We start from the raw sequence: 26,971 nt of genomic DNA, 5'->3' as shown, positions 1-26,971 counted from the left end.
GGACTTCTCAGCGGACCCCGCTGTTCTCTCCGCAGCCCCGGCCATGGCTCCGCAGCGCGTGCAGGTGAACCCCCTCACAGCCAGCCAGCTGGAGGTCACGTGGGACCCGCCGCCGCCCGAGAGCCAGAACGGAAACATCCAGGGCTACAAGGCAAGGCGCTCTCTCGCTTGGTTTGGCTCTTCCTTCCAGGTCACTTGTGGGCCAGGGTCAGTGGCCTGAATCCCCAGATCTCCCGAGGGCTCCGCTGGGACCGTGGCCGCCCTCGGCTCACCCTGCCCTTCTGCTTCCCATCCTGACTCAGGCCGACGGACCCTTGGCCTCCAGAGCCCGGGCATCGCCGAGCGGCTGGAACGGGCTCAGCCTGCCCTTGCCTCTGGCCTGGGAGAGCGGGGCTCAGTTCCCCGCGCAGCCAGCAGCGCCTCCCTCCCCTTGCACCCCCTCTGGGAGTCTCCACGCCTTTGCTGACAGTAAAAGGGAAGTACTCAAGAGAACAGGTTCCCCCGCTCCCCAAGCCCTGCCCTGGGTCCGAGTCTCTTGTTCGGTAGGTCCAGGATGGGGTCCAAGGGTTTGCGTGCTCCTGGGAGCCTCACTTTGAGAACCCTTACACTGAACTGTCATGATTCCACATTAAATATCCCAGAGGTGGAATCCAAGAAAGGCAGCAGCCCGTTGCAGTCCGAGCATCAGGTGATGAACGATGACACAGTGTTGGTGGGGGCAGGAAGCCCCCCGCAGTGTTCCATCTCCAACATCACCCCTGCATAGGGGGCTCGGACCCCGTGAGATCAGCTAAAACCGTCCTGAAGTGCCTGCCGTCCCTTGAAAACTCCCCACCTTCCTCCAGAGTGAATTTCCTTGTCTGGTCTGTTGAGCCCAAGTTGATCAGTCATCAGACTCCATGGGCTGGCCTACCCTGCAGACTACTGGACCAATTAGATGTCCCTTTAAAAATGGCATTTGTAGGTGTTTTGTGAAAATAAATACCATCCTCCACGGCAGGGCACCTGCAGTGGTTAATGAGGTCACGGCAAGTGCTCTGAGCCCGGAGGCAAGGTGCTGTTTATGTATGTCCAAAACATGTTTCCTAATTCCCTAATGATAGAGACATCGAACCTGGATATTGATTTCAAGTTAGTGAGGCCTGTTCAAGCAGAGCATCTCATCTGGTCAGTTCAGAGAGCAGAAGCTGAACTGCGTCTTGCAGGTGGATACAGAGAGGCTCCCCCGCCAGCTCCGCTCCGGCCTGGCCGGGCATGCGGGCACGGGAAAGCAGGCCCCGGGCCCCGCGCTGCCTGGCAGCCTCGGCTGCCCTGTCCGTGGGCCAGCGGCTCTCACGGCCTGGCCTGTTGTAGGCCCACAGAGCCGAGGTGGATCCATGGATTGGGGTTGTCTTTGGGTGGCCTGGCTGGCACTGGCTTGGGCAGTGGTTCTCGGCCAGCTGTCTAGGGAAGCAGTTCTGATGACCTTAGCAAACCTTTGTATGCGGGCATCATGTTCGCCCACGAGTGCGTTAAAAACTAGAAGAGAAGAAACGGAACCCAGGAGAAACAAGGGCTGCTCCAACAGGGCTGAGCCCTACGTGGTTCATCTCCACGTTATTTTTGGCTGTTTTCATATCCAGAGTATTGGGTCACATTGATCCAAGGCTTCGATCTCAGCCTTAAAGAAAACGTGGGAGCGTAGGGTAGAGGTTGGGGGCTTGTTCTCCCCACAGGCTGGAGCAGGGGGTAGACTGGTCTCCCTTCTGTCCAGAAGCTTGGGGGAAGGGGCACGGCCCCCACAGCCAGCCCTGTGAGAGAAAAGGCACTTTCCTGGCAGCCAAAGGAGATGCCACCTCCATCCTCAGGCCCCGTCCACCCTGGCCTGGCCTCAGCCACCCCCGGCTCTGCAGAACACAGCTCGGCCCCCAGGAGCACTCAGGTCCCCTCTGGCTCCGTGGCCACCTGTCCCCAGGCTGAGAAACAGAGGGGGCGCCACCCCTTCCCTCCCATGCTGGCCTCCAGCCTCTGGCTCTTTCTGGCAGATCTACTACTGGGAGGCGGACAGCCAGAACGAAACGGAGAAGATGAGGGTACTGTTCCTGCCCGAGACGACGGCGAAGCTGAAGAACCTCACCAGCCACACCAAGTACCTGGTCAGCATCTCGGCCTTCAACGCTGCTGGAGACGGGCCCAGGAGTGACCCCCAGCAGGGCCGCACCCACCAGGCCGGTAGGAGGACAGTGTGTTTCCTTTCCACAGCCTGGGTCACCTCCCTGCCCTGGAGCTGTTCCCCGACCCTCCCTCTCCATTCCCTCCGCTCTCCGCTCTGCCTGTCCTGTAAGCCAGAGCCCGCGTAGCTGGGAATTTCTGGGTCCGATTCATGTGGTGTCCCCAGCGCCCAGCCCAGGCCTGCTGCGTGGAGCTGCCCCGTAAGCATCCACCAGTGTGAGCAGCGTGGGCCGTGGGGGGCCGGGTTCCATCTGCACAAGGCCTCATCTGTCACCAGCAGGACTTGCTCCAGGCCCCCGGGGGAGTCTCTCAGGGTCCAGATCCCAGGGCAGGGGAGCTCCTTGTATGTTGATGTGCTGAGCCCAGGCCGCAGTGTTGGCCTCCCCGGGCCTCTGGGCCACAGAGTCCCCTGGAAGCAGCTGGCAGGCCGTCTCTCAGACACAAGCCCCGTGCAGGTCCTAGGGCATGGCCAGGCTGCCCTGCCAGGGTTCACACTGCCTGTGACTTCCTCTCCTCATCTGGGGTACGTTCTGAGCCGCTCACTCACTCTCCTGGCGACTCGCAGAGTCCCTAGTGGTTTGGGGCGCTTCCTGAGGCTGACCAGGCTTCCCGAGGGAATGGCGGCTGGGCCCTGGGTCCCGGGAGCTCTGGGGCCTTCTTGAGATGCAGGGAGTGGAAGGCTGGCAGTGTAAGGTAGGGAGCCCATGGGGCACAGACCCACCGGCTCTGGGCTCCCCAAACCTCTGTGGGTTCAGCCTTCCCGGGAACAGGGGCTCCTGAGCGTCAGGCCCCCTGGGAGATGACCATGACTGCATTGCAGGGACTGTGTCCTCGGGGCCCGTCCAGCAGCCCGGGAGGGGCTGTCTGTGGACTGTGGGCTCTGAACAGGAAGGGTATGGGCGGACCTGTGGGGCTGAGGGTAGGAGGTGGAGGCCCTCAGGCACTGCAGGCCTGGCGGGTCACAGGGCCAAAGGGCCCCCAGGGATGGGGGAGGACCGAAAGGGGGCAAGTAGGGGCCGATTCAGTGGGCATTTCTGAGCACGGAGGGGAACCCAGCTAGGGGGGCATCCGTGCCCACTGGGGTAGGGGCAGCTCTGGGTGCCAGCACCCACCCGGCCCTCCCACGGGGCCCAGGCAGACGGGAGCTGTGGGTGGGGTCGGCGTCCTCCCTGGCCACACAGCCTGCCTCTGCATCTGCCAGGAGCTTCTTCCAGCTCAGGGTGGCGCGTGAGCTCCCCCATCTCCAGACCAAGGGGGACAGTGAGATGGCTGGGCGCCCGTGGGATTTCAGATGAGGACCAGTGTGCGGGGGGTGTCCTCGGAGGCCTCTGGGCCCCCCAGGAGGGGAGGGGAGGGGAGAGCCCCCCCCCAGAGGAGCAGGACTGGAGCCCGTGGAATCCTCCAGCAGGTGCTAGAAGATGGCACTGTCTGCACTTCATTTTCTGTTTCCATCCATTATTCGTTTTCATGCCTTTGTCATTGCATCTCTCAGGCTCCTTTGTGTTTAAACGCCGCCGTTTTCTCTGCTCTTCTCGGGAGGGTCTGAGTTTCTGATTGACCCTGGGAAGTTCGGAGATGATCAATAAATCTCCTTTTCATCCACGGCATTGAGACTTCACTAAATTGGAGATACCATCTAATAAGATCTCTGTTCCATGCGGAGGCGTGGACACTTATGTAGATGACGTAAAGGGGCTTTGGTGAACGTCCTCTCTGTCCTGTCCTCCAGCTCCCGGGACCCCCAGCTTTCTGGCATTCTCGGAAGTAACCTCCACCACGCTGAACGTTTCATGGGGGGAGCCCACGGCAGCCAATGGCGTCCTACAGGGCTACCGAGTGGTGTACGAGCCCTTAGCGCCTGTCCAAGGTAAGCCTCCCGGCTGCGTGGCAGCCACCGTCTACACGGCTCGGCGCCGGGAGGGGCGGGTGAACCGCCTGAGTGCGTCCGGGGCTCCACACGGCCCTCTCCGCAGGGCCCCTGACCCGGCCTCTGTATCCCCCAAGACCCGCCTCTCCTGCTGCGCCTGAGCTCTCAGTGCTCGTCCCAGCCTGGGTGCCGCAAGCTGGAGCCACGAGGGCAGCTGGGCCCGGACGCTTCCCTCAGGGGCTGCCTTCATTCTTCCGTTTACTCAGTGAGGCTTTTGTTTGTTTTTTGTGTCGGGGGTGGGGGTTTTTTGGCCCGCACCTTGCGGGATGTTTCCCCACCAAGGATTGAACCCCAGGCCACTGCAGTGAAAGTGCCGCGTCCTAACCACTAGACTGCCAGGGAACTCTGGTTAGCAAGTCTTTTTTAAGCGCTTGCTGTGTGCCAGGTGCCGTTCTAGATGCTGGAGTCTGTGGATCCAGGGAAGCTGGGATCTGAGCTGACCTGTTCATCGAGATCCTTGCTTTCCTGAGTGCAGTGAGCTGTGCTCCAGGGAGGAGAGAGCCACACATGAACAGACACACACAGAGTCTGATAGTGATCAGCGCTGCGAAGGAGGGAGTGGGGGCCTTCCCTGGTGGCGCAGTGGTTGAGAGTCCGCCTGCCGATGCAGGGGACACGGGTTCGTGCCCCGGTCCGGGAAGATCCCAAATGCCGTGGAGCGGCTGGGCCCGTGAGCCATGGCCGCTGAGCCTGCGCGTCCAGAGCCTGTGCTGTGCAACGGGAGAGGCCACAACAGTGAGAGGCCCGCGCACCACACACACACAAAAAAGAAGAGAGTGGGACCGCGTGAGAGCGTTGGGCGTGGAGCGGAGACAGGCGCCGAGAGACAGGAAGGGCCCAGGAGCCCAGCGTCCGAGGCGAGACTGGCCCACAGAGGCTCGGTCACGCGGGGCCTGCAGGGAGGGGGCAATGCTAGTCGTCCGGGCGGCCGCAGGGCCAGTGACGTGGGGCTGAGGTGGAGCCAGAGGCACTGGGTCTGAGTTATAGGAGACCGGGATCCCCAGCTGAATCAACCCTGGCGCCACCAGGGGGGCTGGCTGGGGGCTCTGGGAGGGGATGATGGACGGGAGAGGAGAGGACAGGTGCAGGGGCGGACAGGGTGGGCGGGAGGGAGCCGGGCCGTGATGGCAGAGCTCTGTGCCCGCGCCCCTGCTGCGGTTGGTGCCGCCAGCTCTGTGTTGATTTGATTTCTCATCCACTCATCTCTGCCCACTGCCCAACTCCCGGAGCGCACACTGAGGGCTGAGCGGGCATTTCTTTCTGTCCCCACTGTGTGCCCGGCACTGTGGTGCAGAGAAGGGAGGTGAAGCCCTGGTCGTAGACCCAGACAGACTGTAGAAGTTATGGATTATTTAATGTCTGGGAGGAAAAGACATCGCCCACCCATCAACTGATATTGGCTCTCCATTTAAAGCCGTGATAAAAGCTTCCTTTTAAAACAAGCACATTCAAGTAAAACAGGGAGTTGATTTGAAGAAGAAAAGTCAAGCCCTAGATTTTATTTCATCGAATCTACACTGCCATGGCCTGTGAGATTCATTGTTATTTTATGAAGTGCTAAGAAAGAAAAAATGCTTCCACTAAACCACGGCCCAGTCCTCTTGAAGCATCAGTTCCGAGCTGCATCCCAAATCAGAGACGTAAAAATGCGAGGGGGATAAAGTGCGTCTCGGAAAATCGATGAACTTAGGTAAATAACAATAGAGGTGACAGAGGGTCCTTCCTGTCTCTCACGTGAACTTGGGTAAATAACAGTAGAGGTGACGTGTGGAAACGGTTTGTAAAACAGCCAAGAGGCTGGGGACCCGCACTGATTTAGCACACTCTGCTGTGTCTTTTCAGCACCCAGCACCTATCTGGGGACAGGTGGCCTGGGCGTGGCTTGGGTCAAGGTCCAGAAGGAGACGGGCCACGTTCCTGCTCGTTCAGTAGGGAGGGAGGGCCGAGAATTAATGGAGACTTTCATTGTGCTCACCAGCGTCCCCTGCACACGCATGCACGCACGCACGCGCATGCACACAGATTGCAGGAGCCCAGGTCCCACACACCTTTTCAAGGATATTCACCCACTAGTGCCGTTCAGACGGGAAAGGGTTGCCAAGAACGGTGCCTGACCGGCCTCCGCCTCCTTCCTCACCCCAGACCATGAGTGGGGTTTCCCACACTTCCCCTGGCAGGTGACTGACTGCTGAGCAGAGCATCTGTGTGGGGAGGTTTGCACCGTCTTTCCAGAAACTCCACGGCCCACACCTGTCTCCTTGGCCTCCCGGCAAGGCCACGGCCCAGCCGGATTCCGCCGCGGGGCCTGGCTGTGCCCCCTGTTACCCTCCTCTGCGCGGTCAGGCGCTAGAATTGCTGCCAGGTTGCTGCAGAGCTTCCCCACGCCTGCCCCCCGCCCCCGCCTCATCCCCAGGGGCACATCAGCAGCTCGGATTCCCAGTGTCCTCGGGGCTGCTTGTTTGTTTCACGTTGTTTGGACACTCGGGTCCACCACAAGCAGCTCACAGGGTTCTCCCGGTGCCCCCGTCAACGCGACCCCACCAAGCACGCCGACCGGTAGGTGCCGTCCCTCCAGCACTGACTACACGGCAGGCCGCACCCACCGCTCTCGAGTGTTCTCTCCTCATCCTCACCACAGCCCTGCGGGGCGCGCTGCATCTATCCTCATGCCACAGACAGAGCAGTCGGGCTGGGCTTCCCTGGTGGCGCAGTGGTTGAGAGTCCGCCTGCCGATGCAGGGGACACGGGTTCGTGCCCCGGTCCGGGAAGATCCCACATGCCGCGGAGCGGCTGGGCCTGTGGGCCATGGCCGCTGAGCCTGTGCGTCCGGAGCCTGTGCTCCGCAACGGGAGAGGCCACGACAGTGAGAGGCCCGTGTACTGCAAAAAAAAAAAAAAAAAAAAAAAGCAGTCAGGCTTCGGGCCCTTAAGACATTGTCCACGGCCTACAGTTGGGGAACAGCGGGGGGAGAAGAGGGATTCGAACGCAGGCGGGCGAGTTCAAGAGCCGAGGTCTTATCTGTCACGTGATGGGGACCGTCCGGAGCACTTGTGTCTCTGAACGTGATGGCAAGCAGCAGAGATGGAGCCCGAGGGCAGTCAGGAAAGCATCTTGCTTTCCCGCCGCGGGTGGGGCTTGCCGTTCCCTGGAGTGACAACAGGTGGAGTCACTTCGGTCACAGCCGTCTTCCCCTCGTTTCACAAGTAGCGAGATATCCGCCGTCCGCAGCAGCATCCCTTGTCTGTGGGGAGGGCCGCTGCTCTCAGCCTGGGTCTCCGGCCAGTGTGCCAGCCCTGCCATCGGAGCAGGGACGGGGGCTCAGCCCTGCGCTCACTCAGCCGCTGCCTCGGCTCCTGCACCCTCAGTGGCAAACTGTCCAGATGCCAGGCTCTGGCTGTGCACGTCCCAGACCCACTGACGCCTGCTTGCCTGTCAAGTGGCCGGTCCAGGGCTGGGGCTACCCCACGTGACAATGACGGTGACAGGAAGTGTCCAGTCCCGCCTGAGTCGTCGCAGGGCTGCCTCTAGCACCAGGCCGACGCTAAGCCTGGCCGCCAACCGCAGGCCACCCCGCCCCCCGACAGCTCGGGCCCTGCTCCCGCTGGGGTGAGGCTGGCCACAGGCCTCGAGCCTCCCCCGGCCTCCCTGGCAACCAGCAAACACCCCTTCCCCAGGAGCAGAGCTCACCGACCCACTGCCCTGGTGCCGCCCTGGTGACCCTGTGACCTTCCTGAAGTGCCCTGCTCACCGCCAACCCACCATCACGTCCCAGGATCCCACCACGAGCCCGCCTGGACCACGGCCTCTGCCAGAACCCCTGACTTAGCCAGATGTACACTAGTCCTGGGCCCTTCCAGCAGCCACAGCTGGCAGCCAGAGAGGAGCACGGCCCGGCCGAAGTGGGGCCATAAGGAGGCCATCACACAGGGCGTGGGCAGTGGCTGCCGGTGGCAGTCCTCCTGCTGGTGGGTGTCATGGGTCGAGCACAGGACAGCCCCAGATCGAGCCCCATTGCGTTCCTCCAGACTTGGCTATGAGACTCACAGTGACCACTGGAGCAGTAACCGCCGTGGGGCGGGCGGAGGTGTGGAAAGCGTTTGCACGCGGGAGGCACCCTGTCCTCTCGTGGACACGCCTGAGCCGGCCCTCGGGGAGATGCCGGGGACGTGACCTCTCCGTCCTCTTGCCTTGGTGGACAGCCGACCACCTGCCGGGCACGTGAGGACCAGCCATAGCTGCACGCAGGAGCCCGGCCACGGTCGGCCACGCCAGCCACCTCCCAAGGCCTGACCAGCAGGGTCGTGAGCTGAGCTCCACGGTGGCCGCCATAAGCCCTGGGTGCTGGGGCAGCGTGGCCGCCGCGGAGTGTGAGAGCTGCAGCTAGGGACCCAGGTGGATCGCAGCGCCTGGAGTTTAACGTGCTTTCGAACAGTCACTGCAGGGTCTGGATCCGGCCCTCCTGCCACTGCTGTGAGGTGGGCACTGCCCACTCAGGACTGACGGGAAACGGAGGCCTGCAGAGGTCAAGTGCATCGCCCAGCGTCACACGGGGAAGAAGTAACAGGCCTGGGACAGGCTCCAAATCCCGGGGCGTCTGCACTCCCCGCCCCACTGGCCAACCCTGCGAGTTTCAGAGGGAACCCGCCCTCAGCCGATCATGGAGCAGTGGCGCTCGCCCTGGGCGCCTCTCTGCCAGGACTCTTTGGGGCATTCTGACCTAAGACCGCGCTGTTGCCTAGCTGAGCAGGCCCGACACCGTGGACAGAGTCGTGGGTGGGAACAGAGAGGCTGAACGCCAGGCCGTGGCTGTGAAAGCACCACACAGCTTCCCGGACCCGCTGAGGGCAGGCTGCCCTGCGTCCCCACACCTGGGTCCATCCCTCCCCAGCGGCCCCCAGTTCCCCGATTCTATATCTCCTCCCCTTAGGGCGGCTGGCTGATCTGATGGGTGCGCAGGCCTCTTGGAGGGCGTCTCCTGGGGAAGCCTGGCCCGCAGCCCCCTCGCTGTTGGATCTGGGATTTAGGCAGGGAACCATGAAAGTAGCAAGCGGGGCTCCGAACCATTTCTGTTCTCTCATATGCCTCAGAGGACCCGTGCATCTCCCAGAGATATGGCTGCAAACGCAGGGAGAACCTCGAGCATCTTTATTTTATATTAACTCTCTGTGATAACGCCAGTTCCCTTGTGAAGATCACCGAGGATATGATATTTATGTTGATAGACACGTACACAACTTTGTGGTAAAGACAGTAAAAAAGCAGTTGTAAAGCAGTGACCTCATCCTGGGGTGACCCTTCTCCATGCCCCCTCCCCCAGGCTCAGGCAGCGTCTGGAGGGACACCTGTAGACCCTGGTCGGGCAGCCTGCAGCCCAGGCCCCAGGAACAGGGGCGTCGACGTGGTACTGCAGTGCTGTGGACCCCGGGTCCCTGCACCAGGAAAATAGGCCTGGCTGCGTGGGGAGCCCCCAGGCCCTCGGAACACTGAGCCGTGTCCTTGGGAATCTGATTCCATAGAAGATCTATTTTTATGTTTTCTTACATGTTTGAAATGGAAGTATTTCAGGCGACTGCACCCTGAGGTTTGGAGTGCAGGGCATGGTTTTAAAGTTGACTGAATAAATAAGACGCTGACGTGTTTGGGATGGGGGAGGGGGAGGGGAGCAGACCAGCTCCACCTCTTGGCGGGACAGAATTCACAAAATCTGTGCACAGGGTTGGTTTTGCTCTGAGGAGAAGGAGGGCATTTTTTAACAAAAGAAGGGGCTGCTCTCCAGGAAAACTTTATATCCGGCAGGATCCCGTGTGTGTTCACTGGTGACAGTCAACCGTGGGTGCAGATTGTCATCCCTGAAACCCCGTTCTGGAGCGATGCAGCTGAGGGGCGGCCTCTCTGTGCAGAAATGACCCTGCTTCTCTACCGAAAAGCCCCAGTCACGCAAGAGAACAGCCCAAATTGCTCCGAAATAACTTGGAAGAGAATCATGTAGCTGAACAAATGTTTCATAAAAGGCGCAACATGAAGACAGTAAACCAACTAGAAGGGCTTCTGGAGATCTGTAGGGTCAGAGGAATTTGCTTGGATGACTTTGAAAGCTGGACCCACTTTGTAGCGAGGACGCACGTTGCTGGGCTCTTCTGAGGTCAAGGCCGCCCTAGGATTCAAGGTGCAGATAACACCGGCCGGTCGCAGCGAGGGCAGGCGGCGCCTTGGTCTTGGGAAGCCCGGCCGTTCTCTGTGTGTGGGACACGGTGGCGCAGACGCTGGGCCCAGGACAGCAGGCACCCGGCGCGTCTCTTCCACACGACCTCTGCTGACTAACGAGTCCTGGAACTGCCCCAACCTGACATCCTCCTCCAAGAGGTCCTGACAGACATCGGTGTGTTGAAGGCTCTGAGAAGTCCCGCAGTCTAGAGCTTACGTAGCTTTTTTTGTTTGAATGCTTCATTTTCAGACTTGTTTTACCAAAGAACCCTATTTTCCCTTCTGGAAAATGCTGTGTTTGTGTACTTTTCAGTTTGTATCCCCAAAGTATCCAACCTCTACTTTCTAATTAAACCCAGTACACCCGGCATCACATCTGCTCGGTGTCTGTGTTGGTGAGGGAAGCGTCTCTGTGCTGGCACAGGTCTGTGGAGCTGCGTCACCACCGCTCTCTGTGGTGACAGGTTCGTCATGTTTCAGGGTCTGTGGATGAAGTTGTCATGCATTGCCAAAGCCCTTAGGCCGCAGGGTGGGCCCCGCGGGGCGGGGGCGCCTTCAGCCCATGCAGAGTCTTCCTCCATCTTCTTCCTCCACGTTCTCTCCCCCGGCTAAGCTGGGAAGCCCGAGGTTGCCTCCGACGTGACACAGGGCTTTGTGCAGCTCCAAGCCAAGCGGGGAGGCACCCTCCAGATGTCGGGGGCCTGCCCCCACCGTGGTGCCAGTTGCCGGGGCTCCCTCCCCACCGACGTGGCCAGTGAGCCGGGGCCTCCTCCCGCGTGCCATGAGGGTGGTTCTTCCCCGTGTCAGCACCCGCTTACCAAGCTTAGACTCTAACGGCACTTACGTGTGCTAAAAATCGGCCATTACCGGCACTTACAGTCCCAGTGGTGAGAAACGCTTCCTCAGCAAACCTCGCGGCCTCCTGGTGGTCAGAGCCGAAGAGGCGGTGCTCAGGGCCCCTCTCGCCCTTCCCGGCGGCTCTAGGGGTCAGCAAGGTGGTGACGGTGGACGTGAAGGGGAACTGGCAGCGCTGGCTGAAGGTGCGCGACCTCACCAAGGGGGTGACCTACTTCTTCCGAGTGCAAGCGCGGACCATCGCCTACGGGCCCGAGCTGCGGGCCAGCGTCACGGCCGGGCCGGCCGAGGGTGAGTATCAGGCCTCCTTCGTCTGGCAGGGGCTTGGTCTGCACTCCCGTTGAGCCGTGCTGGACGCTCAGAGCCAGCGTCAGCTCAGGACTCTTTTGGCCCCGCCTTCCAAGGCGTGTGTTAACTGAACGTCTGCACGCGGATGCATTCAGTGTGGGCGAGCAAGTTGTTAGGTGTTGAGCGTGTCCAGTGTGTATTTGTTTTCTGGAAAAAAGCGAAAAGAAGTGCATTCCATTTTTGAAATAAGATACATAGGAAACATTTGAAGTTTTCCTGGCATGAAGTGGGGCCACGTGGCTCCCGCTGCGCAAATGCCCTCGGCCTCTGTGTAAGTGCTTTTGGAGGAGAGGGCAGTGGGTCGAGCGGGCACCTCCACGCCTCAGCTCTCTTGATGCTCTGATGGACCCTGTGAGGCCAGTGTCAGCCACACCCCGACTTTCAAGATGAGGGACCGGGACTGACCCAGGGGGAGCCCCGCCTGGAGACCTAGCAGCAGAGCTGGCCCCTCTGCGGGCCCAGGAGTCCTGGGCCAAAGCCCACCCACTCTTTTCTCCTCTGTCCACAGGTTCCCCGGGCTCCCCTCGAGACGTCTCGGTCACCAGATCCGCCTCTGAGCTCACCCTGCAGTGGACGGAGGGCCGTGCGGGCAGGACGCCCACCACGGGCTACGTCATCGAGGCCAGGCCCTCAGGTAGGTCGGGCGAAACCCCGAAATGGTGTGTCTGCATCTGTAAAAGAGGGGACGTGTCAGAGCTTGGGGCCTCCCCGGCCCAGCATTTCCCTGATGACATGGAGACGGAGGGCACTGACTTGAAATGAGAGGCTCCCTCTCACTCCCCCACCCCCCGCTGTTGATTTTTTAATATTTATTTATTATTTACTTATTTATTTTGGCCGCGCCGGGTCTCAGATGTGGCACACGGGATATTCGTTGCGGCCTGCGGACTCTTAGTTGCGGCCTCCGGGATCTAGTTCCCTGACCAGGGATGGAACCCTGTTGTGAGCGCGGAGCCCTACCCACTGGACCACCAGGGAAGCCCCCACCCACCCCCATTTTCATAACCACGGCCGCGCTAGCAACCTCATGGGCCTCAGACCCATGGTGTTCTGGCCACGTTACCCAGGCTTAGGGAGAGGATGATTGTCACTTGGATACACGTGCGTGAGAACTTAGGGTCACTTAAGGCCGTCCTCGGCTCGGCGGTGAGACCCACAAGCGTTGTCAGAGGCTCCTCTCGAGATCTCGGTGGAGAGCGTGCTGCTCATTTCGGATCGTCATGAACCTTCCTGTTAGCAGTGAAACCCACACGTCACCCACGGAGAGCGAGGCTGAGATCCGCCCCGACCCCATCCGCCCCAAGAGGGCTTCCGCCTTCTCTCTGTTCAAGTAATGCCTGAGGGCGGACGTCGCTGGAAAGTGAACGATGGTTTGAGTCGGATGTTACAGCTGGAGCTGGGGGGGCGTCACCCTCGAGGAGCCCCGGGCACATTCCCCGCGACCTTCAGACGGCCGTACGGCTCAGCATGAACATACACGGCGTGCCAGGGACGCACTCGGAAAGCGAATCGCCAGGCCCCGCCGCCAGATGGACGACAGCGCTGTGAGCACTGCAGTGCGCTGTTTAAAGAAGCTGTTGGACCGAGAGGGAAGGTCCCCGGAGTTGCAGACGTCACAGGCGTCCCTCCTCCCCGCCAAACGGCTGTTGAAAGATTACTGCTTAGAAGTGCCTTCTAGAAACTTCTAAGGAGAAACCTAGTACATAAAACCAAAACAGCGTCTACGTAAAGGCGATGTGAATCCTTCTTTGGCTCAAGAATGCCCATGTTCAGCCCCCGGGCCTGGGGGACCCCGACAGTTTCTGATAAGCAGGGCATGTGTCCTTTTCTGGAATTGGAGGGTCCCAAATCCGTGACGGGGCTGGACTCGCCAGAGGCCTCTGTGGTCACTTGGTCCCCCCGTACCTCTGAAAGCAGTGAACCCAGAAGAGCCAGCCAGCTCTCTGCTGGCGACATCTGACCCGGGGCACTTTCGGAGATCAACAAGTGCCGTGGCTGAGAGGCCCTGTGAGGTCTGTGCCCAGACTGAGGCAGTGGAGGCTGCACTGACCCCAGAAGGCAAAGCCGCTTGCTCCCCAAATCCAGGGAGAGCGTTTGTTGCAAAGGTTGCCTGGCTCAGGCCCACCAAGGGGCTCCATCAGCTTCGACGGGAAAAAATACGTTTTTATCTTCACGAGCCCTCTAGCTGAAACTTAGCTTTCCCTTCACTTATAAACACGTGTTAGTTTGCTTGGCTACTGTAACCGAGTAGCAAACACTGGGTGGCATAGATAATAGAAACGCGTTCTGTCTCAGGTCTGGAGGCTGGAACCCCAGATCGAGGTGTCGGCAGGGTTGGTTCCCTCTGGGGGCCGTCGGGGAGGATCTGGTCCAGGCCTCTCCCCTGGCTTCTGGCGTGTCGCTAACAACCTTTGCAGGTCCTTGGCTTGTAGCAGAAGCATCAGTCAGACCCCTACCTTCCTCTTCACGTGGCCTCCCCACTGTGTTCCTGTGTCCAAACTTCCCCCTTTTAGAAGAACCCAGTCATACTGGATTAGGGCCCACCCTCATGACCTCATCTTAACTAATTACGTCTGCAAAGACCCTATTTCCAAATAAGGTCGCATTCTGAGATACTGAGGATTAGGCCTTGAAGGTATGAATGATGAGGGGACCCAGTTCAGCACATAACCGTAGGTGAGAAACCACGTAAGTAATTGCAGTGCCCGTGAAGCCGCCAGCGGCAGGAATCACGCCATGTGCCAGCTGTGCAGAGGCTTCCCAGGGTCGTTCGTACTCATCACGGCGTTGAAATTATGGCCGTCTGCAGACCCTGCTAGACCTTCTTACCAACAGCGTTCACGAGGAAGCGAAAACGTCTGAGTTCCCTGGGACAAGGGTGTCACCTCAGTGCACGTCTCTCCCCCACATCTTCCAAGGACCACGTAGCTTAACAAGGGTGCAAAGAAAACCCACGTGATCCAGACCTTCTGCGTACCCAGGAGACGGACGTGACTGTGAACTTGCGGTTACTGCTAGGCATTTATGAGCATCACCGATATAACTGGTTTCCTTTCCAGTTTTATTTTATGCACGAAAACCATTCTGAGATGGGGTCCTTCAGAGTCAGCAGGTTGCCAGAGGGTCCACGGCACCAAGAAAAGATTAGGAAGCCTTGCTCTAGAGGACACGCACCCAAGACTCCCGGCTTGTCGTTTCCTTCTACCTGAAGGTTTGTCTCCCCGACAAGAGTTAAAGATCCCAGTGGACACGTGGCTATAAAAGGGCCACACGAGGCACCCTTGAGGCGATGGAAATGCTGTGGATGTGTTACCGACCAGGGTTCTTGGCCTCCTTCCTCAGTAGAAATCGATCAGAGGCCAGACAGGAAATTCAGGCAAGGCTTTATTGGGCTTTCTTGGCTTTATTGCTGCAGCAGGGGGGTGCGAGAACGAGCAACAGCTTCCCTTGCTTGCTCACTCCCTGACGGGGGCGGGGCAGGGGGTGGAGCGAGCTTGTTCCTTACATGGGGTGAGGGTAGGGGTGTATCCAGGAGTCGGGCCAGAGGGGAGGCTTAGGTGTTTTGCCCACCTCTTAGGTGGCGTTGTTTGCAGGGGGCATGCTCAGTACCCTGCTTTTGCTCCCAACCCCCTGCTTTTGCTCCAGTCTCTTCAGAAGTGGCAGTTGGGTTTTCGGGTCTCTGTATCTTTTGGGTCCAGAATTTGTCCCAGCTGGGCATGCACGTAGTGATTTTTAGTCTCGTACAGTTTCTTTGGTTTTTGTTTCTCGAGGAGAGACGTGTCCAGGTGCAAGCATCGCAGCAAAGGGTCCCGTCAGGACTGTGTCAACATCAGTTTCCCGGCTGAGCTGTACTGTAGTTTCCCAGCATGACCCCCTTGCGGGGGAACGGGGGGTTGGAACACTGGATAAAGGACACGTGGGATGCCTGTGCTATTTCCCACAGCTGCATGGGAACCTACAATGATCTCAAAATAAAAAGCTTAGCTTAAATTTTTTTTTTTAAATCTCCACGGATGGTCGCCTCCCCCTGGTCAGTCAGGTGCACCGTCTCTCTGAAACGAGCACCTTCGTGTCAGTGATCGGCCTGCGGGGAACGGAACTCCCCACCAGCCAGACGCAGGCACGCGGGCCTGGGATCTTAGCCCTAGTGAGCACCCGAGGCCGCCCCAGGGTGGGGAGGGTGGGTTCTCAGGCTCCCTGGGGAGCTGGTTCATTTCCCCTTGTGCTGTCACTGCTCATCCATCTGCTGTGATGCAGGAAACGGGGTGCTTGGTGGTTACAAGTGCAGCTTCAGGGAGTCTGGAAGGGACGTCACCCCACACCCGAGGGCCTCACCCAGACACGAGCCCTCTGCCGGCAGCTGACGGTCTGACTCCCCGGGTCACTACCAGAAGGTGGAAGCTGACCCACGGGGACCAAGACACGCCAGGAAACTGACCTGGAGGACGCTGTCGTTTTCAGCGAGCCCCGAAGATTCTGCTTCACTTTCTCAACATTGGAAAGCAGGTTGCCAGCGATTTCGACTGGGCCAGAGCAGCCTGCCGGCCTCACCGTCCAGCCACTGAAAGTTGAGGGAGACGCCCTCTCCCCGCCACCCTCCCCCCTTAACGGAGGCCTGCAGCTGCTTGGAGTCAGATGAAAAGCATTTACGGATTGTCCGTATTTAAACACCTTGCCAGTACCCTGGGCTTTGGATCTCAGCTGTCATCTAGTACAGGCCTCATGACACAGAACAGTAAATGCTGCAGCATCTCACTCTCGCCCCGAAGCTCCTTGGCGACACCCTCTCCGGGCAGGGCAGTGGTGTCTGAAGGGAGCCTGGTAGTGGTGCTGGGCCCTGGAGGGGTAGTTTTTAATAGGGGGCCAACCGGCTTCCCGTCACCGCGGGCGTCCGGAAAGACTGAGCCACTTTGTTGGGTGGCCCTGGGGGCCGCAGGCTGCCTGCCATCTCCCCACCAGGCCTCATCTCCATCTTGCCCTTGGAAGGCATGGAGCTTGTCCGCTTGGCTGGCGCGGGGAGGGTGGCCAGCAGGCTCCAGCGGCCCGGGCAGGTGGCCCTGCAGCCTTGTGCATCTTCACTTGAACCCCTGCAAATTCTGCTGATGCCCTAACATGAAAACACCGAACTGAACAGCAGCTGGTGACATTCACGTGGGACTAGGACACACACCCCCCCTCACTCCTGGAGAAGGGCGGTCAGCGAGTGTGGACACGGCCCCAGACGCCACAGGACAGCCTTGCCGAAGGTGCGTGTCTCTGGTTGGGCGAAGGTTTCTTCCCAGTTGGTGTTGCTAAGCTCCCAGGAAGGCGATGGAAACTATGCAGGGGCATATGCAGATGATTTATTTACACAAATTGTCCCGAGGCATTTTACTGTATAGATCAGGAAACCTAATTTACATATTTACACAATAGACCAGAATGGCACTAAAGGAACTATAAATATATTTTCCTCTCCACAGCAGCCGTGAAATACATATTTAGGATGTACCCAACGCAAGGCAGACATTGTGTTGCTCTTTTCACGAGTAATGTATTTAGCCCAGAGAGGAGAGGGGGTCAGATGGAGCAGGGCCCCTGTCCCCGTGGGCCCCTCCCTGCCCACTTGCGGTCCTCCTGGGGCCCCCCAGGCCCCTCCCCACTCTTTCTGTCCACTTCTGATCTTTGCCCGCGGGACTTTTCAACGGAACAAAGGAAAACAATCAGTGCTTTTCAGAAGGTTTAAAATCCATGGAAGTTGCCAAGTCAGCGTCCTCAGCCCGAGGGCTGCGGCTGCAGTTCTGACTCTGTCCCTGGCCTGCGTTCACTTCTCTCCTTCACGACCCCGAGTTGACATCCTGTCGGGCTCTGCAGCCGTTTCTCTCTGGGCTGGGTCCTGGTCCTGGGCCATCCTTTGCATTTCGACGTTCATCTCACTGGTGTCCTACCTTCAACAAGGATCGGATAACATACAAGTATTTTATCATCCGATGTATTTAGCCTCAGGTGTAAGCCCCACCTGTTTCAGCTCAATTTCCGACCCAGCCCAGTTACACCAAGAGAAATGGCAGCGTTTAGGACATAAGCAGCTACCAGGCTCAGAGCTGCAAGCCGACGTCACGGCGCTGGTTACGTGAGTTAGTGGAACCAGAACCTTTGGGCCGTGAATGACAGTTTCATTCAGCGTGGAGACCCTGCTGGGTTGTCCACGAGCTCAAACGTCTTTCTTGGCGTCTGCCTTGAAACCTGCCACAGACATACGCTTCTGGGCGTCGGCAGGGTAAGTGGAGCGCAGACCCTGGGATTCGGGAGGACGGTGTCCCTGCTCCCCTGTTAAGGGCACGGCCGGGAGCAGATGTGCCTGGGAGGCAAGGTGCTGGCCCCGCAGGAGAGAAGCTGCCTCGCGCCAAGCGCCAGAAACAAGTGCGGTCGGGGCAGCGACCCGTGTGGACTGGAGGCGCTTGCTCTCCTGGAGGATATTCAGTATTAGCCGTTCTCCTTTTTTAGTAAACAAATGCTGCCATAGGGCAGCCAGGACCGAGAGCTTATATCTTTAAAGGAAAACCAGCCAGTGGGGCGCACGTGCGTGTGTGGACCCTCACGCAGCTTTCCTTCCGAGCCCGGCAGGGATGGAGGTGTGTGACCGGAGTTCGGCTTATCGAGCCGCATTCTGCCACGTGTATTTCTCCACGGCTCCCCCGCCTTCATACCTCGAGGTGGCGTCTTCCCAGCAGTGTCACAGTAAGGGGAGGCCAGGAAGGTGCTGGGCGTCCAAGAAGGGGACCCAAGCCCGGCAAGATGCCACGGACACCCCGCCACAGACATCAGGAGGCCCCGGCCTGAAGGTCGACGTGTCTCCCAGGAAGGTCGAAGTCCTGGCACCGCCCGCAGGGCTGGTCCTCAGGCCTCTGGCATTGGCCATCCAGAGATGTGGCTTTGGGAAACGAGCGACTGCCCTCCTCGGGCCAATCACGAGTTCCCCACACGAGGGTGATGTAGGGGTAGGAGCGCCCCCAGTGGGGAGGGAAAGCAGGCTGGGGTCTGCTGAGCACCCGGCGGGGTGGCCTCGCCTGGGGTCTGACAGCCGGCTGAATGCATCCCCAGAAAAACACAAGGGCCCGCACTCCCCTCAAGTATTGATTGAGAATGTAAATCCAGGCCCGGGGATTATCCTGGCGCATGGAAAATCAGTTGCACAAATCTCATTATGTTTAATAGTTCTCTAATGTTATTTTTCCCCCTAATTTGTAGACATACTTTTCTCCATCAATGATTTATTGAGATATTTAACAACATAATACAAGCGAGGAAAGCAATCCACAGAGGAGAGACAGAGTGGAGGCCTCGGCAGCCGCCAGGGTTTTCTGCCCACCGTGATCGCGGTGTGAATATGCGTGTGGATAAATAGCCCAGGGAATCACAAGTGGAGCCTAACATGCTGAGTGTGCTAATTTTGGAAAGGCGGAATTAAGCAGAATAAAAGTGCGATCTTCCTTCAGAAGGAAATTCTCTTGGTATGACTCCTCCCCTCGCAGCGTTTTTCAATGTAAAGTAAATCGTGTGTTGAGATTCTGTATCAATATTTTTAAATGTTTTTATGAAAAATTCACATAATTCCTGGAGCTATGACAGATTGCTTAAAATAAAATGTGGAGTTTAGGTGACAGGAGAGGCAGGGGAAGTAATTCTTTTTCTTCAGTAGCAGGAAAGCATTACAGAAACATTAGTGTAAAAGACATCCAGAGAACCCACTGCAGCAGTGTTCAAGCCTGCTGCAGATGGTCTGGGAATGCCTTTCACACTCTTAAGTCCCTTAATTTCAATGGTTTTAGGCAGTATCCAGTTTACAAGAGTCTGTATTTTTTTCTTCAGTCTCTTTCACTGCATAAAATTATCTGTCTTTTTAGAGGGAAAACATTGCACAATTTATTCAATGCTTAAAGCCCTTGGCACAGTGACTTGCTCATAGTAAGTGCTAAATAAAATGGTGGTGGTTATTATTTCTGAAATTTCCCTGTGCCAGGCCCTGTGAAAGGCTGTGGGGGCACAAAGATGCATGGATGGATGGATGATGGATGGATGGGTAGATGGAGGGATGGATGGAAGGAGGAAAGGGAAGGGAAGGGAAGGAGTAAGGAAGGGGTGATGAATCATGTCAACTGATATTTATTGAACTCCTGAAAAATTCAAGAGCCCAGTGGTGCAGACAGACAGGTAAATGTAAAGAAGTGTTCTGGAGGCCCCTGGGCAGAAGCTGCTGTCTCTTCCTGGAGTGTAGGAGTGGGTCAAGGCTGGCCTCAAAAAGATGAATCTGAAAGGGTGCGACGACCTTGTTGATTTTCCTCCATCACCCCCCTGCCCCAGAGACTTATAAACAGCTCACTGAGAACAGGAATCTCACCTGATCCCCTGCTGGCTGGAACAGGGCCTGACCAAAGAGGGAGCACTTCAGTATTTGTGGATCGAATGCATGGGTGAGTGAGAGGGGGTGGAGGGGGAGGAAGCCTGCCGCCACACGGGGACGGGGACTCCAGGCAGAGGGAGTGGCTCGTGCAGAGGAAACGCCCCCTCCGTGCCTGTTATTCCCCGAGCATTCTTGCCAAACCAGAAATAAATCACATATGACAATCATGAGTGTAAACCTTAATATGTTTAGAAGGAAAAGAAAGGCTTAAGCTATGATTTGCCATTTGGACATTATTAGTGGTAATGGGTCACTTGGTGAGAAACTACTATAAATGTGAATATTTAGAAATAAATCATCATCTTACTCCCTTTTTGCCTGTACAGAGATTTATGCCTTGAAAGTCTCATTCACATCCATTCCTTCATTAACCTGTGACTACAAGGACTTAATCGGTGCAAACTCGAAACCCTACGCAAATACAACTTACACACTAGCGATCTCTTTCTGGTTACTGTGGGGTTGACCCTCTCAAACATACCTGGTGTTCCAAGGTGTGTGATAAGGTTGGTTTCCAGATAACCCCCCGCCCCCCGTAAAGCTGTCTGCACGTATGCATGCATATTCAAATGTGCATGGAGATTCCTCTCCAGATCTCCTGCTGTTTTTAAAAGATCACAAACCTGTGCCTATAAAAGAATTTATAATTCATGAAGGAGCACTATTTCAAATGAACATTTTGGGCCCTGAGCCCACTTTTTACTGAAAGACCTCCTTAGAGATTGGATTTATATTTTATTTTGCAAACACTCACAGAGTGTACTGCTTACTAAGCACTTTATCAGTATTAACTTGTTTAACCCTTGCAACACGCCTGTGATGTAGATGCCCTTTGTTGTCACCGTTTCACAGATGAGGCACACAGAGGTTAAGTACTCTCCCTAAGGTCACACAGCTAATGTGTGGTGAGGCAGTCTTCACACCAAGGCTGTCTAGCTTCTTCCTTTCTCTCTGCACCTGATTTTCTGGCTTTAATTTCAATTTTATTAATGTTTTCCTACTTGTCAGGACTTAAAGAAATTCAATATGTATTTTCATTGTAGTAAAATACATAACATACAATTTACCATTTTAACCATTTTTAGGTGTACAGTTCAGTAGCATTAAGTACATCCACGTCGTTGCACAACCATCACCACCACCCACCTCCAGAACTTGTCCATCTTCCCAAACTGAAACTCTGTCGCCGTCAAACCCTAACCCCTATCCCCCTCCCCCTCCCCCTGGCGCCCACCCTGCTACTTTCTGTCTCTATGAATTTGCTCTAGGGACCTCCTATAAGTGGAATCATACAGTATTTATCCTTTTTGTTTCTGACTTACCTCACTGAGCACCCTGTCCTTGGGTTCACCCATGTTGTAGCAGGTGTCAGAGTTTCCTTCCTTTTTAAGGCTGAAACATATTTCATTGTATGGATGGACCACCTTTTCTTTATCCATTCTTGTGTTGGACATTTGCGTTGCCTCCACCTTCTGGCTACTGTGAATAATGCTCTATGAACATAGATGTGTCGGTGTCTGTTCAAAATTCAGTCTATTTTTTAAAATTTGTACCTGTATTCGGTAGCACCTGGGCATAGATTAAATAGCTACTGGTCTTAGGGCAGGTTTGATGCTGCAGCGCCTCCAAAGGATGCTCAGACTCGAGGGCGGCACTTGGGGAGTTCGGTTCGGCAGGTTAAGGCAGGGTCCCCAGGTGAGGGAACCAGGCCCCGGCAGGGTTGTCCCAGAGCACGTGCACCGCCATGCCAGTTGCCACTCGGCGCCTTCACCCCACGAGAGCACGCGACCCGTTATCGATTATGGAAACTTGTGCCGGGCACACTGCAGCGACCGCCCCAGGCGGTGGGGACAGCGTGACAGCATGACTGCAAGGCTGGCAGCCGGCTGGCAAGAGAGGCTTCGTTCATGGACGTGTACACACAACCACACGGGAAACAGAGGGCTAGTGGGAAGCAGCCGCAGAGCACAGGGAGATCGGCTCGGTGCTCTGTGACCGCCTAGAGGGGTGGGATAGGGAGGGTGGGAGGGAGACGCAAGGGGGAAGAGATAGGGGGACATATGTATATGTATAGCTGGTTCACTTTGTTATACAGCAGAAACTAACACACCACTGTAAAGCAACTATACTCCAATAAAGATGTAAAAAAAAAAAAAAAGAGGCATTCAAAGCTTTTTCTTTGACCCGCCGGCTGGATTGTCGTTTCCAGTTAGAAAGCAGTGGGACTGAGAACTCAGGTCAGCGGCTGGTGCACGCAGGCGCCACTGGGCCAGTGGGTGTCCTCGGTGAGCCTGAAAGATGGGCTTAGGGACACGCAGCAGGAGGTGGTCGGTGGGCAGCCGGAACCCTCCACCGAAGGTGAGATCCAGTCAGAAACCAGAGGCCGGAGAGCATTGGGGAAAATGCTTCTGCCCAGCTTGCAGCCTTAGTGGAGTCCAGTCACCAGGGGGAGGCCCCTCTCCCGCCTGTGCCCCCGGCCCCGCAGCTCCCCCAGCCTCAGGCTCACATCCGTACCCCGGGGAGGGAGCTGGGAGCTGAGGGCAGGGTGGGCATCCATGCGCAGGCGCCCTGACCTCTGCTCTCTCTGCCCCGCAGATGAAGGCCTGTGGGACATGTTTGTGAAGGACATTCCACGGGGCGCCACATCCTACACCGCCAGCCTGGACAAGCTCAGGCAAGGAGTGACCTACGAGTTCCGGGTGGTGGCCGTGAACCAGGTGGGCTACGGGGAGCCCAGCAGCCCCCCCGCTGCCGTGTCAGGTAGGAGCCCTGCCCGGGAATCCCGGGGCGATGCCCCTCCTTCGGGGGCAGGGAGGGTGACCTGGAGCCACGGTGACGGAAGGAGGACTGGCGCGTGCCTCCCGAGGAGCTGGGAGGACGGCACGGGCCCCGCGCGCTCCGCACTCCCGACCACGCTGTGCTCCAGCCGTTCTGAATTCTCATCTCTCCCTGAGCGCTGAAGCCACCAGCTCCAGCTGGGCGGGGTCCCCCCAGGGAGGAGGCTTCTCAGGCAAAGTGGAGCCCAAGACCCTCCACGAGGGGACGCGTCCTCATTGTGGAGCCATGGGCCGGTCTTGAAAAGCAAAGATCGCCCCCAGCAGCCACCGGGGAGTGTGTTAGCCCTTGACACGCGGTCGTGTCCGACAGGGACCCCGGCGAGCCCTGCGCCTGAAGTGGGAGGTGCCAGCCCCCCGCCCTGCTCTGGGTGGAGCAGCAGACACGGGGGAGGCCAGGCTCCCTTTCCCAGAGCTCGAGTGTCAGTGGAGACAAACTCTGTGCTCACCAGTGACGTGGCAAGGGGTGTAACAGCTGGGGGTCAAAGTGACTGCCTGAAAATCAGGAAGGGCTTCTCAGAGGAGGGAGCCTGGGTCTGGGTCTTGAAGGGTGCAGGGGGACGGCTACAGGGAAGGGAGAGCCTGGGACGAGGCAGAGGAAGTAGCAGGTGAGGAGCCCGGTGAGGATCAGCTGGTGGGGAGGGGAGGGCAGGTGAGGCTGGTCCCAGGCGCGCGTGAGAAGCGGGTCTCCACCCCGCCTGCACCTTAGGGTCACCCCTCGGGAATGCCTAGAAAACAGCCACTCAGGGCCCCACCCTGGACAGCAACTGCATCGCTGGGGGCACAGGTCTGGGCTTGATGATTGTCTAGCTCCGCAGCGGTCCTTACGTGCAGCCAAGATTGCGAGCCGGGCTGTAGAGGGGTTGAGTGAGGGCTGGCCACTGGAGGTGATCTGGAGAAGGGAGCAGGCCAAGTCCGGGCCAGAAGCCACGAGAGCCTTCCTTCCCATCAAGACAAATATGTTTCCCTTCCCTGCAGTCACATTTGTCCAAGCTGCTGACTGCACTTGTTTAAATTGAAAGCATCCTTCATCCTTTCCCTGTCGTGAGTCTGGAGGAAGGGTAGCGTCTTGGGCGCTCAGGCCCCTGGTCTCGGAGCAACGTGAATCCCAGGGGCGCTCAGTGAGAGGGGCTGCAGGATGGACCCGGGCACCACTCGCTTGTTTAACGAACAGTACGTAGAAAAGTCAAATTTTCCTTGCTTCCTTCATCTTTATTAAGAAAATTGTAAACACACCCCAAAGTAGAGAGAATAGAATAAGGAACCCCCAGCACCCATCACCCCAGTTCATCAATTCAAGATATGCCTCCCTTGGTCCATGAACAAGAAATCATTAGAAAGCAATTCCAAATGCTCAGAGCTTTTAATTCTGCACACGCGGAGCCAGTGGCAAAGGCTAGTTCCTACGTAAGCACGCGGATCCTGGCCCTTGAGGTCATGGGGCACCGTGGCTGGACCGTTCCTCTGAAATCCGTTGCATCCCCGCGCTGGCCTTGGCTGCCAGCTGGTCGGCAGTCTGCTCATCTCACGGTTTCGAGAAGCCAGCAGGCCGTCACCTGCCGGCACCCCTCAGGCCCCGCTGTGCAGACCGGGGGTGGGGAGCCCGACTCGGGGCCGGAGTCCTGTAGCCCAGCCCAGGCCTTTCTGCCCAGGCCCGCTCTGCACCACGGCCCAGCGGTTGGGTTGGACGTGTTGGCCTTATTCGATGGGAGACCTAATGTACAGCCTGAAATCCAGCTCATGTATTTTGGATTTAAAGTGCTGTCATCTGTCAGGCCTCCCTGTGCTGTTACATGATCCAGAGCAGACGTCCCCCTCGTTCCCAGGGTGCACACGCTTCGCATCCATCCAGTGAGGTATTTACAATAAGGGAGAGGTCTTTTCTGGGGGTTTCTGCTCCTGGGAGCCAGACCTTGGGCTCCACCTGTAACGGGCTTCCTGTTCCATCCCTCACGTCCGATGCCCCGAAACAGGGAAGCTCGTGGAAGGCACGAGTGGGACCCCTGGGCCGTCCAACACCTACCGAGAAGCAATTCCCATTTTTCTCATCTTAGTAAACAGAATAAAACATGAGGAAGACGATCCTTCTTCAAAGCAACTTTCAAGTGAAACCTTTTCTGTTCGTTCTGGGAAAACGTTATCTAAGGGGGGCCCGTTGTTCGGCTCAGTTTTGCTGGAGGATCGAAATAAATAAAACACAGCCCAGCCTCCGGGGCTGGGGGCCCTGATGCAGCGGAGGAGGCCGACAGGTAGTCAGGCAGGCCCACCCAGCCGGAGGGTGCGAGCAGAGGTTTCTGGGCAGGTGTGGAAGGGTCCGGCACTCGGCATGGGCAGGGCTCGGGTCGCGGGGTTCCCAGGCTTAGACCGACCACACCCCGAGGCCAGTAGGGGCATCACTGAGGCCTTTTAGGAGGGGCCGACTTCCCACCTGAGAACGCTCTCTGTGATGTCAAGGGTTTGAGCACAACGGGAAGAGGCGACACAGTTGAGCAGTGGTTCCGGTGGCCCGGGCGGCAGTGGTGGCCCGGGGGGGTGGCAGCGGGGATGGAGGTGGCTAGGGGACTTGGGGGCTGTCTGGGAGGGAAGCCCCGGCACTGGGAGAGACGAGCAAACCCAGGCGCTTTTGTTCCTCCCTCCCTTTAACCCAGATGAAATTGAGAGAATATAAGCACGATGGCCAGGGGCCAGGACAGTGAAGTCTCTGGTGGGGGGTGCGGGGGACAGGAAGGACCCTGGGCCCAAAAGAGACGGTGGAACCAGAGCCTTGTCTCTGGGTCGGTCTGCCCGTGACAACCCAGACCAGGCAGGGGTTTCACCCTCCCCGTGCCCGGGGCTGCCCCTCGAGTCCTCCCCTCCCCCGCTCTCGGCAGGGACTGAGCTTCTGTCCCACGTGACCGAGTCCGTGTGCCGTGTCGCCCTTCAGCTCAGGTGGAGAGCCCGTTCTACGAGCAGTGGTGGTTCCTCCTGGTGATGGCGCTGTCCAGCCTGCTTGTCATCCTGCTGGTGGTGTTCGCCCTGGTCCTGCACGGCCAGAACAAGAAGTACGGGAGCTGCGGCCCAGGTGGGACGGCGCCTGCCTTTCCCCATCTCCCCACGGGGGAGCTCTGTGGAGCTGAAACGTTTGGGGCTTCCCTCCTGGATCCGGGGTGCCCACATCCACATTCCATTTCATTGGATAAAACAGGCACCGCAGACCCCCCCTTCGGAGGCAGCGGGTGCAGGGAAACAGGCGCTCTGGACCTCGGCCACCAGAGTCTGTCTGAGCTCTGCCCTCAAGCGGGCCGTGTGTCCTTTGGGTCATTTGGCCTCTGTGAGTCTGTTTCCTCATCTGCACGGTTGCTCAAATGCAGGAGTATTTTGTTAAGTGATGATTAGAAAGTGGAAAGCGTTAAACAGATGGAAAATCGCACTTTTCAGTATCATGAGAACAGTGAGTGGGGCACGTCTCAGGCATCCGGTGTGGCTCGGGGATGGTACAGAATCGTGTCTGTGGCCCAGCCCTCCTCACTAACACAGGGGGAGTACCTGCCTCAGGTCCCACGTCGCAGCTCTGAGCCCTCTGTGGGCCGGGTCCCCGGTGTACCCAGCACAGCCTGGCGTGGCGTGTGATAGGTGCTTAGTAAGCGTCCGTTGCAAAAGGAATCACCATCATTAGAGAAATGGACAAACTTGGGCAAAGCCAACCACAAAAGGGCACATACAGTGTGACTCCGTTTACAGGAAGGTCAGGAGCAACCTAATGAATGGATGTTTCTAGAAGGCAGGATGGTGGGTGTTCTTAGTGGAGAAGTATAAGGAGCGAAGGTCCGCGAGGGAACCTTACGGGGTGCCGGGAACACTCTGATACCTCTGTGCAGCAGGGGCCCGCAGATCCCCCGACCCCAGCCCCCCGCACCATTGTCACGGCACCAGAAGGGTTCATAAAACTGGGCACCTAAAGTGCCTGCCATTTGCTTTTGTAATATTAAGCCATTCATCCCTCCAAGAAAGGATTTATTTTTTTCTGTATAAATTCACTTCTAACAAGTGTTCGTAAATCAGATTTTTATTCCTACAGGTTTACAGTGTAGGAATGGCATGTCATTTTACTGAGTTAATGCTATTACAGAATCCTAGGTCTGGCGCAGAGAAAATCTGCCCGCTTTCACT

General features: G+C 57.6%; 1 protein-coding gene across 1 annotated transcript in view; it reads left to right on the top strand.

The window, feature by feature from the left end:
• The window catches only part of SDK1 (sidekick cell adhesion molecule 1), a gene marked incomplete at its 5' end in the record, with an annotated part of 846,211 nt that overhangs the window by 801,320 nt on the left and 17,920 nt on the right, over positions 1–26,971 (top strand). The window contains 7 exons of the mRNA XM_082645911.1: positions 36–151; positions 2,025–2,211; positions 3,941–4,078; positions 11,327–11,488; positions 12,054–12,179; positions 22,584–22,748; positions 25,746–25,883. Coding sequence (XP_082502037.1) covers positions 36–151; positions 2,025–2,211; positions 3,941–4,078; positions 11,327–11,488; positions 12,054–12,179; positions 22,584–22,748; positions 25,746–25,883 — 1,032 coding nt within the window. The remainder of the gene's footprint in view (positions 1–35; positions 152–2,024; positions 2,212–3,940; positions 4,079–11,326; positions 11,489–12,053; positions 12,180–22,583; positions 22,749–25,745; positions 25,884–26,971) is intronic.

Source organism: Mesoplodon mirus (genome assembly GCF_964341445.2).
Source record: "Mesoplodon mirus genome assembly, chromosome: 15".
NCBI lineage: Eukaryota > Metazoa > Chordata > Mammalia > Artiodactyla > Ziphiidae > Mesoplodon > Mesoplodon mirus.
This window is presented reverse-complemented; position numbering and strand designations above follow the sequence as displayed.